The sequence below is a fragment of the Helicoverpa armigera genome, chromosome 1, assembly GCF_030705265.1.
Source record: "Helicoverpa armigera isolate CAAS_96S chromosome 1, ASM3070526v1, whole genome shotgun sequence".
Taxonomy (NCBI): domain Eukaryota; kingdom Metazoa; phylum Arthropoda; class Insecta; order Lepidoptera; family Noctuidae; genus Helicoverpa; species Helicoverpa armigera.
In genome coordinates this window covers 6,381,796-6,406,137 of record NC_087120.1, presented here as the reverse complement: position 1 = coordinate 6,406,137, position 24,342 = coordinate 6,381,796, and the positions used below count along the sequence as shown (strand labels likewise).

The 24,342-nt window shown below is 37.7% G+C and overlaps 2 protein-coding genes across 3 annotated transcripts in view; one reads left to right on the top strand and one right to left on the bottom strand.

Moving 5' to 3' along the window:
- The window catches only part of LOC110383314 (sterol regulatory element-binding protein cleavage-activating protein), a 29,562-nt gene extending 18,527 nt beyond the window's left edge, over positions 1-11,035 (bottom strand). For both annotated transcript variants that reach the window (XM_049839129.2, XM_064043668.1), the window contains exons 1-9: positions 10,607-11,035; positions 10,337-10,455; positions 10,123-10,230; positions 9,199-9,307; positions 6,554-6,740; positions 5,673-5,818; positions 3,712-4,884; positions 1,569-1,777; positions 179-335 (exon numbers count right to left, since the gene is read on the bottom strand). In XM_049839129.2, the coding sequence (XP_049695086.2) occupies positions 179-335; positions 1,569-1,777; positions 3,712-4,884; positions 5,673-5,818; positions 6,554-6,740; positions 9,199-9,307; positions 10,123-10,230; positions 10,337-10,455; positions 10,607-10,725 (2,327 nt within the window). In that variant the 5' untranslated portion in view covers positions 10,726-11,035. The remainder of the gene's footprint in view (positions 1-178; positions 336-1,568; positions 1,778-3,711; positions 4,885-5,672; positions 5,819-6,553; positions 6,741-9,198; positions 9,308-10,122; positions 10,231-10,336; positions 10,456-10,606) is intronic.
- A 5,995-nt stretch (positions 11,036-17,030) lies between these two features.
- The window catches only part of LOC110377821 (peroxidasin), a 42,761-nt gene continuing 35,449 nt past the window's right edge, over positions 17,031-24,342 (top strand). Inside the window, exon 1 of the mRNA XM_049852379.2 lies at positions 17,031-17,343. Coding sequence (XP_049708336.2) covers positions 17,180-17,343 — 164 coding nt within the window. The 5' untranslated portion in view covers positions 17,031-17,179. The remainder of the gene's footprint in view (positions 17,344-24,342) is intronic.

The window sequence follows — 24,342 nt, the reverse complement described above, 5'->3', positions numbered from 1 at the left end:
ACGAAAAATGTCTCCCGTGGCCAAACCACCGAATGAATTAGGTATTTCATTTTACAATTCGCCATAGAATATCATAAAATATATGTGATGTGATTTAATGGGATTAGATACGATATATAGACATTATTATTAACATCCGATATATAGACATTATTATAAAAAGTTGAATGATAATTACCGGTAAAGCACAACCATCATGTAGGCAATGACTGCAACGCTGATCGTGCACAATATGGCCAGAAGTAAGATTTCCATCGGCGTGGTCGGGTAAATGGGCAAATCTGATCCCTTTCCCCATTGGTGCGGCTGAGTCTTACCCTCGGTCACCTCAAAATCTACAACAGAATAAAGTAACATTGGATTAACCGTTTGTATGGCACTAATTATAGAACAATAGAAAATCAATTGTGTCCCGCGTATATCTGCGCACCGGCATACAACGGGTTCAATTATACTATGCTAGCAGCACATTGAGACACAAGTGTGAATTTTACTATTTACACCACTCGAATACAAATTGAATGATGATCCTCTTAGGCAATTGTCGGTCCCTGCGTCTGTTCTCATATAAGGAGATCAGTCAGCTGTGCAGGACATATAAGAGTGCACGACACATCAGTTGCGCAGACACAGGTGCACTGACTATTCCTTCACTCTTATAGCCCGATGGGACGGTAATCCGACTCGACCGGATAGAGATCAGGCGCATGACCAGCAAAAAAATAAATAAACGAATTGTGTATTAAACAAATTAACTAATATTTTCACGACTGAATGACCTAGCAAATAGGATATATCACGTAATGGTTAATTGGAGTACATGGAGCACTTTTTACCGACTAGAAAGAGGAGGCTTTCTATCGCAACGAACCTTCTGAGGTTGAAGCGGAATGTAGTATCGGACATTTTACATAAAACTATACAAGTTCTTCCCCTTTGTGTTCCAGAGTCACAATACATGATCACAGCCATTAAACTTGGCATCGAATATCAATTCAACATACGGCAATTTCCAATAATTTATCTATCTGCTGTTTGCTTACGGGAGATATGATGTTGACATTAGCCCGATACAAGTAATGCCAAATTGTAAAAACAATTTTATTCAGCTGGTTAACATGTTGATTTCTTGCATTTACGCGAATATTAGACATTTAAATAAAACTACTTTTACGGATTTTAGCGCAGTTATATTAATATTATTTAATCCCGACGTCCTTTACAGCGATCATGGTCAGGGGCAGCCTTAATCTGCCCATAAAAGTAGTTTATCCAAATTGCGTAGTAGTAGAGACTTATTTTTGATAACTTTATAAGTAGGGGTTTTCGCTAAGACTTTTCTAAAGTAGAATATAATTTTTAAGTGTGTTAACTTGGCGCCACTGGGTGCATCTACACGGTGCAAGTAGCTTGCGCATGTTGTACATACGCAGGTTACGATTACATGAATTTCTAAAACGTGCGACTCGCGCATGTGCCCAAGCAAAATACCCACCCTTGTGCTCTTATCACTTGCGTATGTTAACTTGCTCCAGCTACATGCACCTTTAGTTAGTCAGGAACATTACCTGGCATCATATCAATGGGATCAAGCGCGGCCGCCAGGGCCTGCCATCGCAGCGGCGGCGGGTCGCGCTCGTCAGGGTTGCGCACCCCTGCCGCGAGCTCGGGCGCCACGCGTTGGCTCAGCAGCAGGGGTGGCAACACCGCCACGTGGCGCCCCGCCACCGACTCGTTGTAGTGAGACAGTATCGCCGACCAGTGGTGGGATGACAATCTGAAATTCATATTTAGAACTTGTCAAGAACACTTTTGTTTTTTAGAAGGAATTGAGTACTGGAGATAATTTGAATTTCATATTTAGAATTTGTCAAGAACGTTTTTGTTTTCTAGAGGGCACTGGCAAGAGAAAACTGAGCTTTGGAGCAAAACATGAGGAGAAAAGGCTTCATCAGATACAGCAGAATGGAAGAAGGTTCCCATACAACCATTTTTGGTCGCAGATATGATAAAGATGTAACAAGTCGCAACAGTTTCGTAACAGGTACGACACAACGTGACTGTGTAGGGATTAGCTTTTATGTGTTGTAACGGTTCAGTAAAAATGTGACGGAAACTGGATTCAGTAACTTTGTGTGGTCGCTGTTTCGATACTTTACAGCTTAATTTGTAACGACACATTTTAGAAACTTTGCGTTTGGTTTGTAACCAGTGTGCAATGTTGACACAATTGTGTTGTAACTGGGTAGTAACATGGTGTAGTCGATGTTCCAGAACACTTTAACACTAGATTGCATATATAAAACATGACGAGAGCCAGTTATTCTCAAACTGTCTATGTTTTCTGCCGTTATCAACCATTTAATGAAATTTAAAATGAGTAAACAACCAAAAACCTTACGTAAATTCCGATGGACTTCAACTTTTTACAGAAGAGTTAAAGAAATAAGTACGTCCCAAAATATCTCAAGTACCTAATTGTACTCGTACACAAGTTTTTTTTCTTATAATAATATTGTTTTCATGATGTTGCATTGTTGGTAGGGCAAATTGACGGATACCCATTTTATTGAACTTAAAACTTATTCTTTTCTAGGCCATTTACAGGAAAACAGTACGGAATTTCGTACCGAGGAGCTTAGTGGTATCGTCCCTAGTGCCAAAGTTTCAACTTTCGAGCTCCAAATCGCAGTTTTTTCTTTTTCTCGGCCAAAACAAGACGTCTTCGTCTTTAACCCAAGAACTCGGCACAAGCGATATTAATTCTGATGAACAATGCAAAAAGGCATCTTGACTTGATAAAAACTTTGGAAAACTCTGTAACCAAATATTAAGAGAAACCATCTTAAAAATCTAGTAATTTTGTAACAATTTACCGTAACATGTCGACACGTGTCGACACATTATCGTAACTTTGTGACTAGTTGCGACGAGCATATTTTTCATAACAAACATCAAAAATGTTTTTTCATAGTTCATTATTTATCAATTTTATGAGTAAATCTTGCTAAAATAATTTGTATTAGGATTAAAATATTGGATATTGTATTTAAATGGAAGCTTTTGAGCACTAGATGTGCAGCATTTTATATTTTTACTTCATTTTAACAAAAGTTTTTCTTTGGCCAGAATTATTAAAACATGATATTACGGTGGCGCGTTGGAAATATCAACATATTCAACGAAATTACACAGTAAACTTTTTTTCCCAATAAGATTTGAGCATTATAAACCATATAATGAAAACTAAAACTTTGTTTACTTCATTATCATTATCATACTTCAACCATCATTTTGGGATTTCTTGTATTTTGTATTATTTCGTCGTTTCACTCACGCACGAGCCAACGAAATTGATCGAACGAATGAATGATTGAATGATTAGTGCGAACTCTGGTTAAAATATGGTAACAATGTTACGACACGGCGACGTAAATTAGAAACCAAATGTTACTTGTTTATTGTGTCGAGATCTTCCCCATTTTTAGTTGCAGCGACGGCGCTAACACGGAACGTCGACGAGATTATGTTTCGAGATAGATCAGTGTCGACACTAAGTGTCGAAACGGTTACGTTATGTTCGCAAAAATGGTTATATGGGTTAGAAGTCGCACAACAAGTTACACGGGCAATATTTAAAGCAGTTTCCTCTCCATTCATTATTCAGCTTTTATTCATGTAAACGTTAACGTATACTAAAAATTGTCTCACCTGGACCAAGGCCGCGAGTGTGGTGAATGTTTTAGCATAATAGTATCATTTGCATCGACTACCGTCTTTTCAGCGTCAATATCTATCAGCGGCGGGAACACCAGTTGATTTCTATCGCTGTTGTTATAAAATACAAACGTTGAGTGTTTTGGTTCGTGTTTTTCGTAATTCTTTCTGTTCACCTCAGCGTCAGTTTTCTCTATATTGCTTATAAAGTAATCTACGACCCCAGAGTTGTAGACTATCATAGATATCCAAACCAGCATCCAGACCATGAAGGCTCGTTGGAAGAAGCGCGTCCGCGCCCACATGTTGACGAGGCGGATGCGCTTCGGCACTCTGTGGTCCTGGTGACCCGGGCTGGAGTTCCTCTTCGCCACGACATCCGTGGGAGTGTTGTGCGCCAAACCGTTCAGCCGTGGATGCGATTTCGATTTCGTCATTCTTTGAGGTGAAAAACTGTTCTCTTCTACATAATTCTTACTGAACCTCCAGTTCAGCGCGTTATTAGCATTAAAATACTCTTTGAGGTGTAACTTGTTATTTTGGTCTTGGAAATATTCCATGCGTCGTACATCGACTCCTAGTATTGTGGCGAAGAATGCCATTTGAATGAAATAGTCTGATATTAAACTAACTATCATGAATATTGAGAACTCCTGGATGAATGGTACGAAGGTGAAGAAGCTGACGGTGAGTATTGTGATCTCTGTGAGTAAGTTCTTGGTGATGGACCAGCCTTCCTTGCTGAGGCCCTGCGCCAGGCGGATCTTGACGTCGAGTCGCGAGTCAGTCGATGTAACGCTCTTCGTGAGAACAAGAACGTTTTCCAGTCCTACGATAATCACTAGGTAAGGGAAAATCTCCTTACCTTGTAAGCTCAAGGAGAATCCAAAATATAGACAAATTCCCATAGACATTGCAAGACTGCCACCTATAGTGAGTACTGAACAAGCAGCCAGACCTAATTTTGACCTTATAAATTCTATTTTGCGAACAGAAAAATATACGTATAGAAATAGTCCCACAAATGTAATAGTTAGAGGGACTAGTTCTCTATAGTTGAATTGTCCTGGGTAATATACTAGAGTGAATTCGTTGATGTGGGTATATGGGGCCTCTTGGTAAAGCGGGTACATTTCCTTCAGCTTTCTCATTAGCGATTGGATAAATCTGAAATATCATACAAATAAGTTAAAATCATACCTCTTATCTTATTACTGCTTATCTTTGTCAATCAACCACTTGGCCACTCTATTGTGTATCGTCTAAAACTATTATTATCTCGAAAGGTCAGAGGGTTATACATATTTCATAGTTTCTAGATAGGTGCTGAGTATGTAAAACATATTCTTTTGATGTAAACAAATATAAAAATCAGTACTGTGCTATCGATAATCTAATGAGTTATTATCTACTTTATATCTTTTCTGAAAAGGCACTATATAATTATCCCTAAATTATCGATAAACGTGGCACACGATCATCATTTATTATTATGATAAACGAAAGCGTTTCTTGTATTTTATACAATAGCTAGCTGTTCTCCCGCGGTTTTATCCGTGTTCAGGGAGAACTTTTGTCTATACCTGGACAAAATATAGCCTATGTTACTCGGGAACAATGTAGTTTTCTAAGAGTGAAAGCATTTTCAAATCAGTTCAGTAGTTTTGGAGCTTTTTATGTACAAACAAACATTCATATACATATTAGCATAGATAACATCAATTACTGACATTGAACATCCTTGGCAGTCGTTACGGGTAGGCAGTAACTAATAAGCCTGACACCAGTCCAAGGGGAATTGGGTTGCCCGGGTAACTGGGTTGAGGAGGTCAGATAGGGCAGTCGCTCCTTGTAAAACTGGTACACAGCTACATCCGGTCATACGGGAAGCCGACCCCAACATGGTTGGAAAAGGCTCGGAAAAAGGAAGAAGATAACATCAATATATATAATACCTTTGGTCTGGCTGTTGGTAGAATATAGTGACGGCATACTGCAGGACTCGGGGTCGAGCTCTCAACGGATACCTTTTGATACCAGTCTCTCTTAGTTGCATACCAAACGCCATTTCTGCTATGCTCGCTTTGGCTTTTTGGAGATTCTAAAATAGAACACATTTTTCAGATTCAAATTTTTTATCCTACTTGTATTATAAATGTGAAAGTTTGTGAAAATGTATGGATGTATGTTTGTTATTCAATCACGCAAAAACGGCTGGACCGATTTGATTGAAATTTGGTATGTAGATAGGAGATACCCTGGATTAACACTTAGGCTACTTTTTATCAACACACCACGCGGGCGAAGCCGCTGGCGAAAGCTAGTTGGTTTATATAACACCTGTTGATACATGGTTTCGATAGGTTTTCTCTATATGCAGACTAGACTTTATTATTCCCTTCTACAACAAGTCTGTTTAGATCTTAAAGAAACCCGGCTGAGTGCGAATACGACTCGCGCACTAGGCTTGTTGTAAGGAGCCCCCTTACGTACATATTTTTTTCTAGTTTTCAGTATTTGTTATAATGGCAATAATAATTCATCTGTGAAAACTACCAGTTGTCTAACTAAAGTCGAGCATCAGCTACAGGCTGTTGAAAGACAGATGGACAGTGAAGTTCTATTTATGGGAACAATTTTTCCTCTTTGGCTATCCAACCCAAAATTTGATAGCCTCACGAGTGCGAGCGACTTCGGGTAGCTAGCTCCGTGACAATGAAATGGATCGTTACCCACCCAAAGAATGTGCGTTACTTAATTCAATTATTTTTTGAAAGGTCTCCACTGCAAGACGATTTTATCATCGATGCGACATCGCGTTATGACAACAATTTACCTGGTAGTTATAAACTGTGTTGATGATATTGGCGTCAAGTGAGAAAGACTGTAGGTTCTGCTGCCACAAGTTGGCAGGCGATAGCAGTAGACAGCTGTACTCAGGCAGGACGCGCTCAGTACTGGCCTTGCTATCCCGGCGCTTGATACCGCCGATCTGATAGCAATGCTGGAGTAGGGTGCTCTTTCTGAAATAAAACATATTACTTCATCATCATCATGCTTTTTGCATTGAACATGCTTGGCAGTCGTTACGGGCAGTCAGAAGCCAGTAAGTCTGACGCCGGTCTAGCCAAGGGGTATCGGGTTGCCCGGGTAACTGGGTTCAGGAGATCAGATAGGCAGTCGCTTCTTGTAAAGTATTGGTACTCAGCTGAATCCGGTTAGTCTGGAAGCCGACCCCAAAATGGTTGGGAAAAAGGCTCGGAGGATGATGATTCATCATCATCAGGCTTTTTATCGTCGTACTGCTGGACACTGACCTTCTCTCACAGAGAAGGATAATCACCACGCTTGCTCAATGCAGATTGGTCAATCAATCAAATTTTTTAATAACATATATTTAAATATTCCACACAATTACCACAGCAAGATGACAATAAGTAATGATAAGAGCCAGCTATACAGAGTCTTAGAGATGGAAGGACAGCCAGTTTAAAATCCATATTGATATTTACAAACCCAATAATTATGTACATGTATTATCTCATATTTAATTTTGGTAATATTGATAAAAGATCCCAGAAAAGTTTGATAACGTGTTTAAACCATTTGGCGGAACATTGACAGCAAAGATAACGCTATGGAGCGTCGGAATGGCAAAATTGAGTCATTCGTAAACACCTGTATAATTAGGTTAGGTACGTAAAATCTTAGACTATTTTGATATCATGATTCACCGATTCATTATCGCTGGTTAGAACAGACGGAAAACTGATAGTGGGTGAAATCGCGAAACATTATACAACATGCAACGTAACAATAAAAATGTCATGAAACACACATTCAGGTGTATGTGAAACCGCGACACATGATCCTACAATAGGAAAAATTCGCTTTTGTTTGCAAAAAAATACATAAAACTCTATTTAATTCATAGTAATAACTATTAATAACATACTTTATAGCATTCTCCCACTTAGCGAAACTCAATTAAATGCTGATTGCTCTCACAAAATAGAAACGCCTCGTGTTGTTCACAGTACAGATGACTTTGCGCTTTCCCAACAAGTTTATATTAGCAGCTCTGAAGCGCAATTGGTCCATGGATGGGCTCATGTCATCATAACGAGTTCTTCCGAGTTTGGAAAGCACGATAAACTGGTGAAACCCCTTTAGTAATCGCTATGGGTAGACAGAAGCCAGAAAGTCTGACTACCTGTCTCAAGGAGTATTGGGTTGCCTGGTAACTAGGTGGTGGGGGAGGTAAGTAATCGCTCCATGTGAAACATTGATAGGTACTCAGATGGATCTGGTTAGACTGGAGGGTGACCCCAACATAGTTTATGACTCTTACTCAATGACATAAGGCAATAAATAGCATAGCTTCCGCAAATCAGCAGTTATGAAGGACACAGGCAAAGACTTTATTTCGACAAAAGCTTCTGCCAGCGGTTTCTCTCTGCATTATCCATGAAATTATTTCTCTCTGCATGAAATTATTTTTGAAAAGTAACTTAAGTATAAACTTATTTTATAAAACAAACATATGCTTCAGCTTTAAAATATTAGTTTTAAGATAGTAGCTGTCCCGGTTTCACCCGCTGTCCGGGATAACTTGTTTCCGCACTAGGATAGAAAGTACCCTCTATCCTTCTTCAGGCTATAAGCTACCTGAGTACCTATTTGTTCAATAGTTTTGGCGTGAAAGCTGCACAAGCACAGACAGACTGTGTTACTTTCGCATTTATAAATTATGCATTAGTAGTAAACATAGATAATAGATATGCAATAATATTATAGCAGGTACAAAATCATAGCAGTCAGGTTATGTAACTGGTTCCCTATCTTATCGCATAAATATTTTTGGCATATTTAACATGAATTATACTTTCGCAAAATGTTACATAGGTATATCAGAAAAGATTTCGCACACTTTTTTTGGCATTATCATCATAATTTTATAGCATCAGGCTTTCAGTCTGACCTAGGAATCGAATCTGAGGCACGGCGCACAGCAACTTATAACAGTATATTGTAAATATCAACATGAACTTGTCCCTGACTTTCTATTAAAGGACAATAAAAAATATGCATTGTCCTCTTACGACAATTTACCTATTGCTGCAAGGAGGCAAGGAGTACCAATCAACCACATCACAAAGTTACCGTCGCATTTATATAACATCCTACTATTCGCTAGCAAGACTAGTGATACATTGTTAGATCTTACTATCCCGTCTCCCCTCTTACAGCCGTTCCCATATTCTATCTATCCATTAATTTGCCTAATACAGATAGATTTTTGATGTATACATACAAGTATAAGTCTATAGATGTAAAATTCCTATCTCTAGTAATAGATCGATAGGTCAATTAAATTGCGCAATATTACGTATCGTGCTTTGATTATGTAGAGTTAATATTGAAGACTCTACAATGATTTTTACAGAATAAAATTTTTATATTTTTAAGTGAAATACTCACGTTTCTGGATCCTCATGGTTCCTTATAGTCTCCAGCAAACGAAATACTTCTTGCAAGGGTGCTCTGAAGGCATCCCACATCTTTAAATTGTTGTTCCATGGTGAGACACCTGCGGAAATTATGAATTTACCATATGTATATTTTTTATTACAGAAAATAATAATACAATTGTAAAAAATATAAGCAGTTTCATTAAACCAACCTGGATCAAAAAATATGAAGGCTGTCAATTTAGCTTTAATGATATTCATTTTTGTTTTTTATGACACAAAAATACTCTATTGCTTCAGTTAAAATTATAATTTAAAACATCACTGAATGTAATGGTTTCATATTTTTTTCAAAATTTCATAACAATTGGATTTAAATCATATTATAAACTTATTCTCTGTTTTTTTTTCTTTCTATTTGTCAAAGAGATCATATTTGGCAAGCCACTGTCCAAGATCTGACTTTAAGTCTGGTTATAAGAAGTTCTGTCAATATATCAGGCTATAAGTTTCACTGTAGATTACAGCAAATAATATTAGGTTCTGAATGATCATTTGAACATTTTTTTATCACCACAGTGTTTTATTACCATTACATAAAACAGTATTTTCCTTCAAAACATCATATTTGTGTGGCGTTTTATATTCTATTTAATTTCATAATATTTCCTCTCACGCTTTTAACTTGTGAATTATGGAATAATTATTTTCAGTATATATTCTTATGTAAAACGGTATTATGCCCAGTAAGGTATCATCAGAATATTTTTTTTACTTTATGCATTACAACATAACAAAAATAGAAATTTTCACTTTCATAATATTGGTGTGTCAATTATTCTCATTTTTTATCATTATGATTTTTATTATTAAAATTAACTAACATAATTTACAAAAAATCTAATATATATAAAATATATTATTAATTAATTACCAATTTTCATAATGATCTGTTGCACATATAGAAGAGGTTTGTCCTTTGCCCAAATATAAGGAAGTTTCTGCGTCTCATTATACAGGATATCCAAGTATGACGACCTGTCTGTGAAAAGTTTACATAATTAATATGAGAATGATTTGCATCAAGGTTAACTTAAGACTCTATATACTTAAGTACTTTGTTCCATCTTTTGATATTGTCTACTTACCTTGACCACATTTGTTTTGAGTGCAATCGGGGTTCGTGAAGTCATAGACGTCACCTTGAAGTGGTAATGTCACCACTGTTGGTATGTTTCCCGGCAGAGGTACATTTAACAGAGGATAGCTGGAAAAAGTCAAAGCCTCCAATAAGATTATGAGTAATTTAGTAAAACTCTAACCAACAGAGAGGTAAATAACTATGTATGTAACTGATTCATTATTATTTGATGCGAAATAGTGTAATAATTAATGGTTGAATGAAGATTACCACTCACCAACACAGTAACAAAACAGATAATGCTAATGTGATTGCTGTTATTGGATACGATGAACAAAATAAGCCGTATGTGTAATATATCTGAGCAACCCTTTCGGGCAGAGTGGATCCTGCCATTGTTGACAGTCAATAACTAGTTAACTGTCCGGGAAATTCCGTTTACTAATCTCAAGACACCATCGCACGAGTATTCACGTCACTTGTGATTTCAAAACGTTGTTTATCCACGATTATGTTACCAGATACGCATTTATTGCGGCCGATCGCTTGTGGTGCAGTGATAGTTACGAATGCTATGGTATTTTGCATCATGCATGTACATGCCGCTACGCACACTGTACACTCTTTATTACTAATTATTTAAGTATTACATCAACCAAAGCAACTACTACACCACGCAAGTTTGACAGATTTTGACAGCTCACTACTCGTTACTTCACTTTGACAGTGACTCATAATACCACAGAGAATAAAAATAGTTCGGATATTCGTCCGAGAATTTTTTAATTTTAGTAAGTTTGCCGCTGCTATTCTTATTGTTTTATTTCTACTTTTGAAATAAGTGTAATTTTGAGGTATTTGTACATTCTATTACAATACACACACACACATATACATATACATATCATCATCCGCCGAGCCTTTTTCCCAACCATGTTGGGGTCGGCTTCCAGTCTAACCGGATGCAGCTGAGTAAAAGTGCTTACAGTGAGTACAAGAATCGACTGCCTACATATAAAGTGGTGGTAAAATCGTAATTTTTACCACCACTTTTGCAATGGGCTTTTACGTTTTATTCCATAGTAAACCAATACAAAACTGAACCCATCCAAAAACCTGACATTTTAACAGAAACCTCCGTGCGCGAGTGCGATGCCCACTACGCCGGCAGACCAGCCTTTTTCAGATTAGGAATTCTGCTGGTTGCAGAATACTCAACTACCACATGCTGCTTAGTTTGGATGGTATGGATGTCCTAAAACTCCTCGTCCTAAAGTTCCTAAAACTGTAAATTCACACAAACCAGTCCCTAACAATCTTCTTCTTGCCGAGTCGATGGGAATCAATGTAAAATTTTTGCACACACGCAGCTTTAACAGTGGCGGCAATTTTAGGTCATTCGCAAGGTGCCGTATGATTTGTGGTGCAGCACCGCACATGCATTGTCTTCAGTATAGTCCCACCTAGATGTCCTTGCATCTAACAGCCTGTGTGTGTAGGTACGTAGTCAGATAAGAGACCTAACAATAAGTCATAACATTCTCAAAATAGTATTCTTTGTTACCTATCGAAACTTTAAAGAAATACATATAGTAGGTACCCACTACTTGCAGTAAAACAAATAAAAAGACTCAAACACACGTATACAATGGTAGGTCATACCATAGAATTCGAAAATAGCTTGAACATAAAATGTTTCACTCCATTTCTTTCACCCAAATCCTGAGAGAATAACTTAAAAATATCCTGTGTCGGCGTCTCGCCTTGGGATAGGTCGACGTCCCGTCTTGGGATACGTGTAGGTACAAAGTGGTGATAAGAGGAGACGGCTCTTACTAGGGTTCCGGAATATTCTGTGGGCATTGTACGTACCTTCGGAAAAATCGGCACGAGAGAGAATCGGCACAGTTTTTTTAATGTTGTAAAATCACTCTACGTGTATGAATATCACACTTATTAAATCGTACCTACATAGTTATAAATGGATTTACTTTCTCGACATGTTTTCGATCACAAAATAATTTTTTTGCAAATCCTATAGTTTCATTTAAGTAAGAATTACTAAATTTTATGGGCCATATCTTAATAGTGGAGGTCCATAAATGCAGGTAGAACCAATCTTCTAATGCTTATAGCCTTAATAGTGAAAGCAAGAATTTAGCTCCAGGCTGCTAAACGAAAAGCTTGATTTTAAACAAATTTTGTTTAGATCATTAACATATATTCGTACGTAGTTGAAAGTACATGGTTGGTCGATGGTTTATATCAGGTTTTTTCAAATTTAGCGTGTGTCCAGAAAATATATCCAGGTCAAAAGCGGTCACGATAGAGGCTTCGTATAGCTTAAAAAAATCTTTACAAAGTACCTACTTACTTATTTATAAAGAGATGCAATCGTCTTTCGTTGTTGCTGGCTGTACTTCTGTGATGCCTCGTCATCGTGTAAAGAGGGACTTATTACACAACCGTGATGTAACTGTAATGAAGTATTTTAATAAGGAAAGTTTTATTAAGGGAGATAATTTGTTTACAGTGGCATACGGCTGTTCATATTCGTGAAACTATATCATGAAACTCCCAGTCGCGCTACATAAACTTTTCCCAGCTACTTATCCTAGCTTCAGCAAATGAATATGGATCAAATAAATAAAATTCTAGTTTAATTAAGTTTCATAAGCGAGATTCGCAAATAACAGCACATAAAGTTAGTTGCGCGAGTGCTGCGTCGCAACAGTTTGTAAGTACCGCGCCATCTCTCCGGCTTATTGAAATACGACAAAATAACTTCATTTTACAACTGTACTCACGTTACTCAAAATACGTTCACATACCTACATAATATATATAAGCTTTTACATAAGATTCTTTATACGAATAGAATTTTGTTGTTTTCTTCTACTATAGATCCTTTAAGGCTGCAACAACTAACGGTCACCACATACATGGCCTTGTTCCTCGATGCACTGTGGGTAGAAAACAATACAATTATTTAGAGTAAGAGCTCCCACTCAAACCTCAAACTCTTAGTAGGCCGGTAGTTGGTTTGGGGTCATAAAGGTAAGGGGTCCAAAAATTGCCAGTCATAGGGTCAATCTGTAGTGTGTCAGTCTGCAGTATACGAGTACTCTCATACTAACATACAGCATGTCGATTCTATAAAATATCACAACTCACTTCGACATCACTCTCACTTCGACTTCGATCTAAAGGTGGAATTCCGTGGACGCGACAATAGTCAACCTATGAAAATGTATGGCACCGTTGCCGAGGCCCGTGACAGTCGCGCGCGGCCGACGAATTTCGTAAGCTGCTCGCGGCATTGTCAACAATTTAATTCTGGTTTTACTAAAATTCTATAGATGTTATTAAGCGCTAGACCATGTTGAGAAGCGTACGGCCGCGAGCGGCTCACGAAATTCGTCGTCCGCGCGCGACTGTCGCGGCCCTCGGCAGCGGTGCCATACATTTTCATAGGTTGACTTTTGTCGCGCGCGGCTGCGACAATCGCGACCCACGGAATTCTACCTTAAAGTTTCGTGATTGACATTGTCAAACTACACTAGCGCTTCACTATCGAGCGTGTTGACAAGTTGAACTAAATTAAAGTCGAGATTTTGACAGATCTGCCAAAATCTGTCTATCTATAGGGAGGTAGGGAGAGATGGGCAGTTGGGAGACATGATGAAATCAGAATAAAGGGGGTCCTTTTATTCTGATTTGATCATAGTTTTTTTTTATTGGGTAGTTTACGTTACCGACTGGTAACGGTGTTCATCCATAGACTTTCTGTCATTTCTGTGAGTTGTCAAGAACAAACACTCGTAAAAGTACTTAAATATTTTGTTGCGGTTTCGGATCGTTATAAAGAGAAAACTAATGAAAGGTATGTGTATTTTCTATTATTAATGATTGATTGTCAAAATCTCCAGTTACGATTATAGTAAGTCGATGCAATCCACACCTATTATACCTCTAGAAGAGGTACTACAGCAATAGTTTATGGGCCCCACGTTTTTATTTTAGTCTAATATGACCGGGACCACCGTAGGTTGACAGGTAAGTAACTATTTTTTATTTTCTAGTTTTCAGTGCACATAAGATAAAACCGTTTTAGTTAAGTTTTTTTACCGATTTTTTTTTTATAAACTAAGTCAAAAGTGTCCAATGCTCCCTATGGTAGGGAGGCTTGGACATACCATGTAATGTATAATTTGTAAATTTTTGTTCTTCTTCTTCAGTGAAAATTTGTGAGGTTATAAATCTGCGCTAAAAATCCTTTATAGAATCTTGTTTCAGGTACCGTTGCCAACTTGATCTAGGGACTCCATATTTATCAGCTGTTAATTTTATTTTTTAACCTTTTGATACCTCTTGTATTGCTCGTTATATTAAATCTTTAAGAATTTCCCGTCGCAAACCATTCTTTTTAACCCTCGACGCAAAAACGACGGGGTGTTATAAGTTTGACGTGTCTGTGTGTGTGTGTGTGTGTGTATGTGGCATCGTAGCTCCCAAACGGATGATCCGATTGTAATGCGGTTTTTTTTGTTTAAAAGGAATGTCATTCGGGAGTGTTCTTAGCTATGTTTGGTGGAAATCGGTTCAGGTCTTCAAGGTCATCAGCTCGTTTGTTAGGTGTGATAGGAATGTCACACGCTCAGTTTACTTGCAAGCATATGTGGGATCTAAAATTTGAAATACTAATGTCTTCTGGAACCACTGAGCTGGTCTGCTGTTAGGACACGAAGATAGGAGACGTAACCCTGAACTGCCTATTAGTAAACCCATCGAGTTTGGGCTCGTTTAATTTGTCTTGACTAGTTTTCTTCATGTTTCTAATTGACGAGAACCTAATGCTGGAAATGGGATGTGGCGGATGAAACCCTAGAATGATATATAACCCTGGATCAACAAAGGTCCATCTTTATTGTTTCTCAATCTGTGCAATTCTCCCAGAGCCAGTTTGTCATGAGGATTGTTAAACAGCTTCCTTTGGCTGAGATCGCATATAGCGAACCCATCATAAAAAGAAGGAAAAATTAAGGAGCTCCTTTAAAAAACCATGAAATAAAATAAAATTATAAATTAAAAAAAACCCCCGACCCAAAAAAGTACGCAATTATTATGACAAAATGTTATAAACGATAAACCCTATAAAAAGCAAAAAGTAACTTTAAACACTACGTAAGTACCAACTAAAGCATGTCAGACTAAACAAAATTTTTACGTGTCGACGGTTTTATTGAAACCGTTTAAATATCTCGTAATGTTGAAACTGATTGTAATTTTTAGGATAGCTCTTTGATTTTATCTAGCCAAACATAAGAAATGACAATAAAAGTTGATTATCTGTAAAATCTGAATTTTTTATGCAATAAATGTGAAAAAGTGCCCATCCCTCCCCTACCTCCCCTAAAGTATGAAATGACATTACGAATCGAAGTGAAATGCGAGTTGTTGATCGAATTTTATAGAATCGCAGGACAGTTCCCGGCACGGATATTGAGCTCTCGGCGGAAGAGTGGGGATCGCTTTGCGCACCCGTACGCGTAAGGCAATAAGGCAGTAAATCGCTTCTGCGCAGGGCTCAATATCCGTGCCGATAACTGTAACGTTAAACTCATTTTTTTTTATTGACTTAGGGATGTAAGTCTTTCTAAACGTCGTTAGTGGTACGGTTCCAAAGAGTGGTTCTCATAGAGAAGAACATGCAAGAGTGTCCATAAACAGGATAGTACAGGATTAGTGCTTGGTCCAGACTGTGTATCAAAATGTAGTTGACCGAGACGTTAGCATAGAATACACCTACATACAACAGTTTTAGAACATAATGTTCAATTTTAAACTTAATTAGGTACTAGACGCATGACGACTCGCGGTATTGGAAATCGGGACTCCTATTTCTTTTACCAAGTTGAAGAAAGTGCGGTGTAGTTAATCTAAGTGTCAGACACACTTAACCATGTTCCTTGAGCAATTTGCACTCGAGTGGCGCGATAACTTTTAGGTCCTGAGGGGACCCGCCGATTATCCTGACATCCCTTTGAGAAGCGTACAACACAAACACACCGTTCTTCCGTTTCTTCTCGCTTCGAACTTATTTATTTAGTCTTATAATGTTTTCTACCTGACTGTCTGCAAAGAAGGGTTGTATTGTATACCTATGTATTTCGGGCGTATCTTGTCCGTATGTACCTATGAAGGAACCTACGTGTGCATTTATGAGTCGTTTATCCTAATCCTAACTAATATTATAAATGTGAAAGTAACTCTGTCTGACTGTCTTTCCTTCACGCCTAAACTACTGAACCGATTTGTGTGAAATTTGGTACAGACATACATAGTTTGGAAATGAAGAAACGGCAAAAAAACACGATTTAAAGAAAGCTTCTTTTGAAACTAACTTTAGCGTTTAACAGATGAAGTTATACTTAAGTGAGACTCGCTTAAAGTAGAATAAATATTGTCTCATAGTCCTATCATAACTGGTAGGTAATTTTTTAGAGGCTATCCATTTGGAAATTGCTTAGCATCATCAACCACATTTTCTCTGACTACAGCAGGTTTGCTTTACCGTCCTGGCAGGTAAGAAAATATTCCTGAACAGTTAAGGCATAAGCAAGATGAACCTGTGTCCCTGTGGTGATAGAGCGCATCACGTGAGTGGTCGGTCGCCGCGGGACGAGGCGCGGCGCTCCGGGTGCCGGCCGCATCCCGCCTCGTGCGAGCGCGCGACGGCACTCGCGCCGCCACTCTGCAGCGTGCACTCGCATCCCGCCGCGCGCTCTCGCAGCGGCATTCCGTACGCGCGACTTGCAACACTTTGTCTAACTTCCCATCGCGCCCCAAAATGAGGCCCTTAATTTTTTTTAATTTCTTCATACTTTTAAACTTATTAAATTTAGTTTCTTCCAAAACCTGCCCCCCCAAATGCCAATGTTTCCGAAGTAAAGTTGCGTGCTTGCACCAAGACCTGTTGACCGTCCCGCAGCCGCCGGCCGACACTCACAGTTTGTAAGTATTGTATTATTATTAAGTTTACGAAGTTTTGTGGCCAGTTGTTTTATAAATAGCGTTGTTACCATGGCTTTATAAATAAGTGTGAGATTCATAGCGGCGGCCGCGAGCGATCGCGAAATGTTATTGTTGCGAAAGCATCTGTTTCAGCGGCGGGTAATAAAAGCTCTAATCTCAAATGAAAGTTCACGAAAACGCTTAGCGATTACATTCTTATGAATATTTTACACAAATCTTATGCCTACGATGTCCTAATACATTTAGAACCAGTACACTTAACTTTCTTCAGAGGCTTTAATAGCAAAGATATTAGGTATGCAAATCAAAGAACTTGAATTTAAGCCTAGCTAGATATTATAGGGTTACAAGTTCAACTGCTCAACCACAGGTCTACCGACGGTGAATGCATTAACTACTGCAGATTTGTGATAACTTTTGCCGAAGTTCGCTTTCGATTATAACTTTCGCTTCTTTTTCTTAATAAAAGTAGGTATGAGCCAACTTATTTTAAGAGTATGATAACATTTTTGGTATCTACTAAATTAACTGAATAACAAGATGTTTGAACCATATATTTGACTACTTTAATTTATGAGTTAGGTACCTGCTTTAAGCTGAAATTCAGTACCTATAAGTCGTAACAACTTCATTCTCTTTGTTATCAATTTCGTTTCTAGTAGTCTTACCTACACACCATTATTAGGTAAACCTTGTATTTTACATTCGTAATTTACTTTAAAAACCAAATAAGTAAGTAAGGTTTTCATTGTTAGACACTTACGGTGGGTTGCGCCATTCAACTTTAAGGTCATAACCATACCATAGCCAGCCCATAGGTCAAATTGGCGATATGACTAGTGCTACCCACCCTTAAATAGAAACAAATGCTTTATGATTCGTCTTGTTCAAATATTAGAACATTGTCGGCGATCCTCTGCCTTAAAGGGCTCTGGAGACCAGCGAGACCCAGCTAGCTGTAGTCTAGTACTTAAACCGAGCAACAGAGGCCTAAACAATAAAGAAATCCAGCTGAAACTACTTCAGTAGTCAGATTTTTTGGTTTTCAGTTACCACTTGTAACTAAAAACCAGAAAATCTGACTACTGAAGCAGTATCTGACTGTTACAGGGGACTTTAGACTGACGGAATTTAAAAAAATACAGATAGGTAAGCTGTCCTGTCCGACACAATTTTATAAACGTGGTCTCCTATTCATGGAGACTTATTTCGATCCTTTCAACTGCTGGTATTTAGAGTACAAGCAAACTGCATACATTAAGTCGGCCGATAGCTTATTCGGGATCATAAATAAGTATGGTAATAAACGCATATAACAACGATCAGCTATTTGGCCGGTATCAGATCTACTAAAAACTTTGATTGAAATCACGATTTTCTTTAAAAAAAGCTAACTGTCGGGTCAACTGCCGGACAACTTTTTAGTCTGCAATGAGAAAATCCAATAACGTAAATTCAAAATAGGCAAAAAATGGCACTTTACTAACATCAAAATTAAAAATAGTCCCCAAAACGCTTCACTTCTTTGTGTTTTGTTGGGAAGAAGGGACGCAACAAACTCTCCAGCAACACAATGTTTGTCTGTTAGCTTTGAAAAGGCTCTTCCACGATAGCGCAATACGATTGATTCCCGGTATTTATAGGTCTGCATGTCTTTACCTTCGGTCTTGTGGACAAACTACAAACGCGCTTTCCAATATACGGTTTCTAGAATATCAAGGAACTCCAAGAACTCATTCTTCTTCTGTTTCTGCTGAATATTCCATTTGGTGGTGGGTGGAGTCAGCCTTTTTGATCGTTTTCCTCCACTTCGCTCTACCCTCGATATTTCTTTTATGTCTTTTGTCACTAGGTACACCTCACTATCTAGTTTTGGGCTGCTTTTAGAACTTCAAAAATACCCATATAAATATTTTTTCCTGTCTATTTGTTTATGAGCCATTTCGTGTGTTAGTTCCGCATGGCAGTACTGGTCACGTTGCGAACAGAACACCTTTGTGCTCACTTCCTTTGTGGTACAACAGTATTAGGTTTCAATATTCCTAATGTTGAGCGTTAGCCGTGTGTGAGGACTTCGTGCGTGCACGTCAAAGTTTCCCTGAAAACCGAAAATACAACACCATGCTAAGTAATATGCGACTGGTTTGTTTTCTATTCGACTGTTTCGTAAGATTTGGTACGGAAAATAACAGTGTCCTTTGTCCAATAAGTCCGGTATAAATGTGAAAGATCTCGAGACAATTTTCCAGTTTGCGAACTCCTTTCAGATGACAGCTTCTTCAATTGCTGTTTATTGCGTCTTTGTACTGCTAAAGATCTCTCAATCATAAATGAAATGTAAAAGGGGGAGGTTATTAGGTGCCTCTACTTATCTCGTTTAAACATCTGTATACTAATGTATAAAGCGGAAAGACTTGATTGTTCGTTTGTTTGAATCGAACAGGCTGGGAACTACTGAACCGATTTGAGTAATTCTTTCACTGTTAGGAAGCTACACTATCTACGCTGAACATGGGATATGTTTTATCCAGTTGCGTTAAGAGCGTGGAACAACCAGTCTATGTATAAGTAAATACATGACGGTACCTAGTTAATATTTTGAGGTATTCGGTTAGAATTCTAAAGACCAAAGACATTTAACTTAAGTATACTAGGTCAAGATCATGGACTCTGGAACGCATCGAGGTCTTCTACTGTGCCTTGGAGCTGCACAAAAAAGAGAGAATGGCCGCATTTGTTGAAATTCCCATGTTTACATAAGAAATCAACGCCCTATGGTGTAATATACATTTTCCGTAGACTTAGAATCTGTTTGACAAGATGCAATACTTACAGTACAAATAAGCAGAGAAAAAATCTGGAAAGTTGAAAGTACTTCATAACATAATTATAGTATTGCGATGGCCGCGAGAGACCTATACAGAGCTATATAGGAGCCAGGCCAGAGTTTTCTATCGGAAAAGTTAAGCTTATCCCTCAGTACTATAATCTTTTTGTAAAGGTATATTTCTTACGTATTGAACATAATCCTGGGTCCACGAACCCGACTCAGACTTGCCAGTTTCTATAAGAGCATCAGTCGGATAAATAAAGCGGTTTAGTGTTTCAAACCAATTAAGAAATGAAAAACAACGAAAGCGTAGGTTCTTGTATTAAACTATTTCGTCGTTTTTTCTTTTTTAAGCGACGAAATGTGTTCAAAAACTTTTATATAGCGTTGATTGATCAACAGGCAGGTGATGATTGACTTATTGAGACTGATTCAAAAACAAGCTGACTTTTTGAAGAAGTTTGATTTCTAGGGAAAAGCGAGATCTTTTATAAATATTTTCTCTTAGTTTCACATACATTTTAGTACCTAGGTACCTATATCAAAACTTCTTCAGTTACTTATTCTCAAAGAATCTATTAATCATGCAGGTTAGTCGTAAGTTTTAAGTGCATGGTGACATTTTCAGCTTGGAAGCCTTTCTTATCTTTTCCAATATTTTGTATAAAGCGCGTTAAACTTATGACTGATGAGACCACCTTTAAAAAAAAACTAGTGAAATGAAGACTAATATAGGAAAGGATTACTTCCTTTCCTTAAAGAATATATTCTTATCAATTATGCAAATCGCAATGATATTTAAAACAAAAGATGCAGACATGATAAAGCAACACGTGTACAATCACATTTTTATGTTATTTCAAAGCTATTAAACTTCCTGGATTCCTTACTAGAATAAAAGAGCCAAAGGTGGCTGTGTTGCGTACATTCGTGTAAACATCTATCTACTTATTTCGGTGAATATTGAAACATAAACATACTCAAATCGACTAACATAAACAACATCAACTAGATTGGCAAATGTTTCTTTTTCTTTCGATAGACTGTTAAGTATCTATGCAGTGTAGGTACATAGAACATTATGTATAGGTAAATGTCTGCTTCACTTCAGACTAAATAATAAATTCGACAGTGTAGGCAAGGCAACACTAGGCGTGCGTGCTTGACGGAACGCTAACTCAAGAATGTTTATCGTTGTCGATTTCTGAGAACGCCAGAATTATTCTAAGTAGGTATATCTATCTCCAAACACGACTTGAGAAACGTGTACATACATAGAGGCTATTGTTATAGTCATCATAAAACTTCGGTTGATGTCCTAGAATTTAAATTAGGGGTCTAATGTCGAAGTTTATTTATTGGCTCAAAACATTGTATAAAGATAGCCATTATAATTGTCTTGCTGGAATCCTACGCGAATATAAGAATTAAGCAACCTACATGCATTTTCTCATTTCCCCTATTTGTGTTACATGTTGCATCGCAAACACTACCGGTATACCGCGGAGTTTTTAGCTGAGCGGTATCATTTTAAGCTGCTGCTGTGCTAATCAATTAAGATTAATTTAACAAAATGGCCCTGAAATCGTACCTTGCGGTAAAACTAGAAAACATTATGCATTTTACATGAATTCTAAACTCAACAAAAATAGATCGGTGTTGTACGTGAAACGTTTCAGCCAACCGTTTATATCTAAACAATAACAAATAATGATGCTGGGTGCAGTGTTTGCATCTCGTCGAGCACATTCAAAAGCTTTAAAGAGATCACAGAACTTGCTCTTACTAACGCATGCCAATAGCAGCATCGACTGGCTGGAGTTTCCATATAGTTAATGACAGCTGTGTCGATACATTTTCATTTAGGACTTTCGGCAGCTACCCTAACATTTTGCGTATCAGATATGTTTTTGATTGGCCGGATTACGCTAGTAGGTAGTAAATTCTATGTCCCATTCATGTCTTAATTAGAATGCGAGTACCGCTAGTTGCTTTACCCTTCATAGTCCAGAGATTACAGCTGATTCTATGGAGCATAACCTAGGAGTGCCGGACGCGCCTGGTTTAGTCGTATCTACCACAATGAGCTCAAAAATAGCGTTGCCATTGACATGAATAATTTATGGTCGAATTAAATCCGTTTGTGACATCATAGCTTGGAGTGGCTAAATAGGTTTACTGATTACCGAACAGATTGGATACACAGATATAACCCTGCCCTTTGGGATTGCAGTAAACAAAGACACAAACAGTAAACTCTAACACATTTATTTACATTCTGATATTACTTAGATATTAGGTTACCTACAACTAAACCACAGCATCCTTTTGTTAATGTCACTTTGGAGTTTGACACAATGATTTATATTTTATCCAACAAAAGATCCCAGTTTTGAAACAAAGTTTGTCTTGGTCGAGAGATATACAAAACTAAAATAAACAGCTTCACTTTAGTTAGATAGTAAACAAAATGAATATCAGAAGTACTTAAGCTTGGGTTTCCTAGGAAAGCGGTGCCGTCTTTTAGCGGCCGTCATATTACGGGCGCAAATAGACGGTCGTCTTTACGGTGATTACATGTGGAAAGTTCCACGGCCGTTTTAACACACCGTCATAAACTTTTTGTTAGTTGTATCATACTTACTAACCTGTTTTATTTAATATTTCTCAAATTTCACGACACCAATTCTGTTTTAGTTGACTTTTTCTGTAATCTTTACTTTTTATATTATTTATTGCTTCGTGGTTACGAACGAAATCTATTAAAATTTCGTCGTCCTCGCTGCTCCAAGAGTTGTAACTAATTTTTGACGTTTTTTCGAAAAAAAAAACACAAATACGTATTAAAAAAGCTTCACCGCTATCAATAAAACGTTCACCAAACTATCTGACACCGTCAAGACGGCCGTCATGCAAATGGCGGCACCGCTTTTTGAAGTTACGGTGTCAGTTACCGCTCTCTAGGGAACCGCCCCATTTTGTTTACATAGACAACGTTCTGGTGACGTCTTTCACCGCTGTATTACGGCCGCTATATGACGGCACCGCTTTCCTAGGAAACCAAAGCTTTAGGTGCACGTTTTTCATACAGTAAGTAGGTACCTCCTTTTTTCAAAGCGGGAGAGAATAGGTATTTCTACGATGTAGGTACGTAAATAGATTATTACAGGAATTAGCGTTTTGCTAATAGCATAGGTATATTTAGTGTTTCGCTAATAATAATTTAATAGCAAATATTTAGCGCTTTGCTAATTACTGAACGATATTAAGGAGATAATTACTGAACGATATTAAGGAGAAGTACATATGGGTTTACAAATGATATTAAACCGTTCTACTTTATCATCGGTGCTTGCAATTTACTTACAGCATAACAGAGTCATTTAAGTTGAGTGAAGTTTTTTTGTAAAAAAGTTGTCTCAAATCCCTTTTATCGATGACACATCACAAGGGTAACAAGTTCATGACTTCAAGCGCCCTGACGTCAGATGACGGCTGTTATCTTCAAAATTCTATCAAACGAGTACTATTCTTATCACCAGAGCATGTGGGATTTCAAACATTTTGACAAAGATTTCAGTAGAGCTACTAGAGTAACAGATATGCCACTCTCTCCTACGCACGTTACATCATTGTCTGATAATAGTAAAAGTAAACTTAAATCCATTATTACTTACACACTAAATATCTCACTTTTTCTTGATTTTCGGTAGTTTTTTTTGATAAGATAGTGTTAACATCGCAAAGTTCAATGAACGCTACATATGATAGATGTAGGGTATCAGACCATAAAGCATTAAGGTAACTAAGGTCTAGAGCACGTATACGCCACCATGCTCGTATGTCAATGAATTATGTGTACTGATTTACTCACGAATATCTCTTCATTCATATGAACCATGAATACCGGCGCAAGCAATATCAAGACGACTGCCTGCCTAGATTCGAACCTTTAAATTGGGATATTGAATTTAATAACTTGACTAAATTGTATAAAAATTAACAGCAATTTGAAATTCAAACTCAATTTGATACAAAAATTCCCGGGTTAAAAATGCCGTTTATATGTGTGTACGAAATATGCCAATTAAAAACGTCGAGACTGAATTAGCTTTATTTGTTGCGTTCGTTTTTTAGTGGATAAGGCA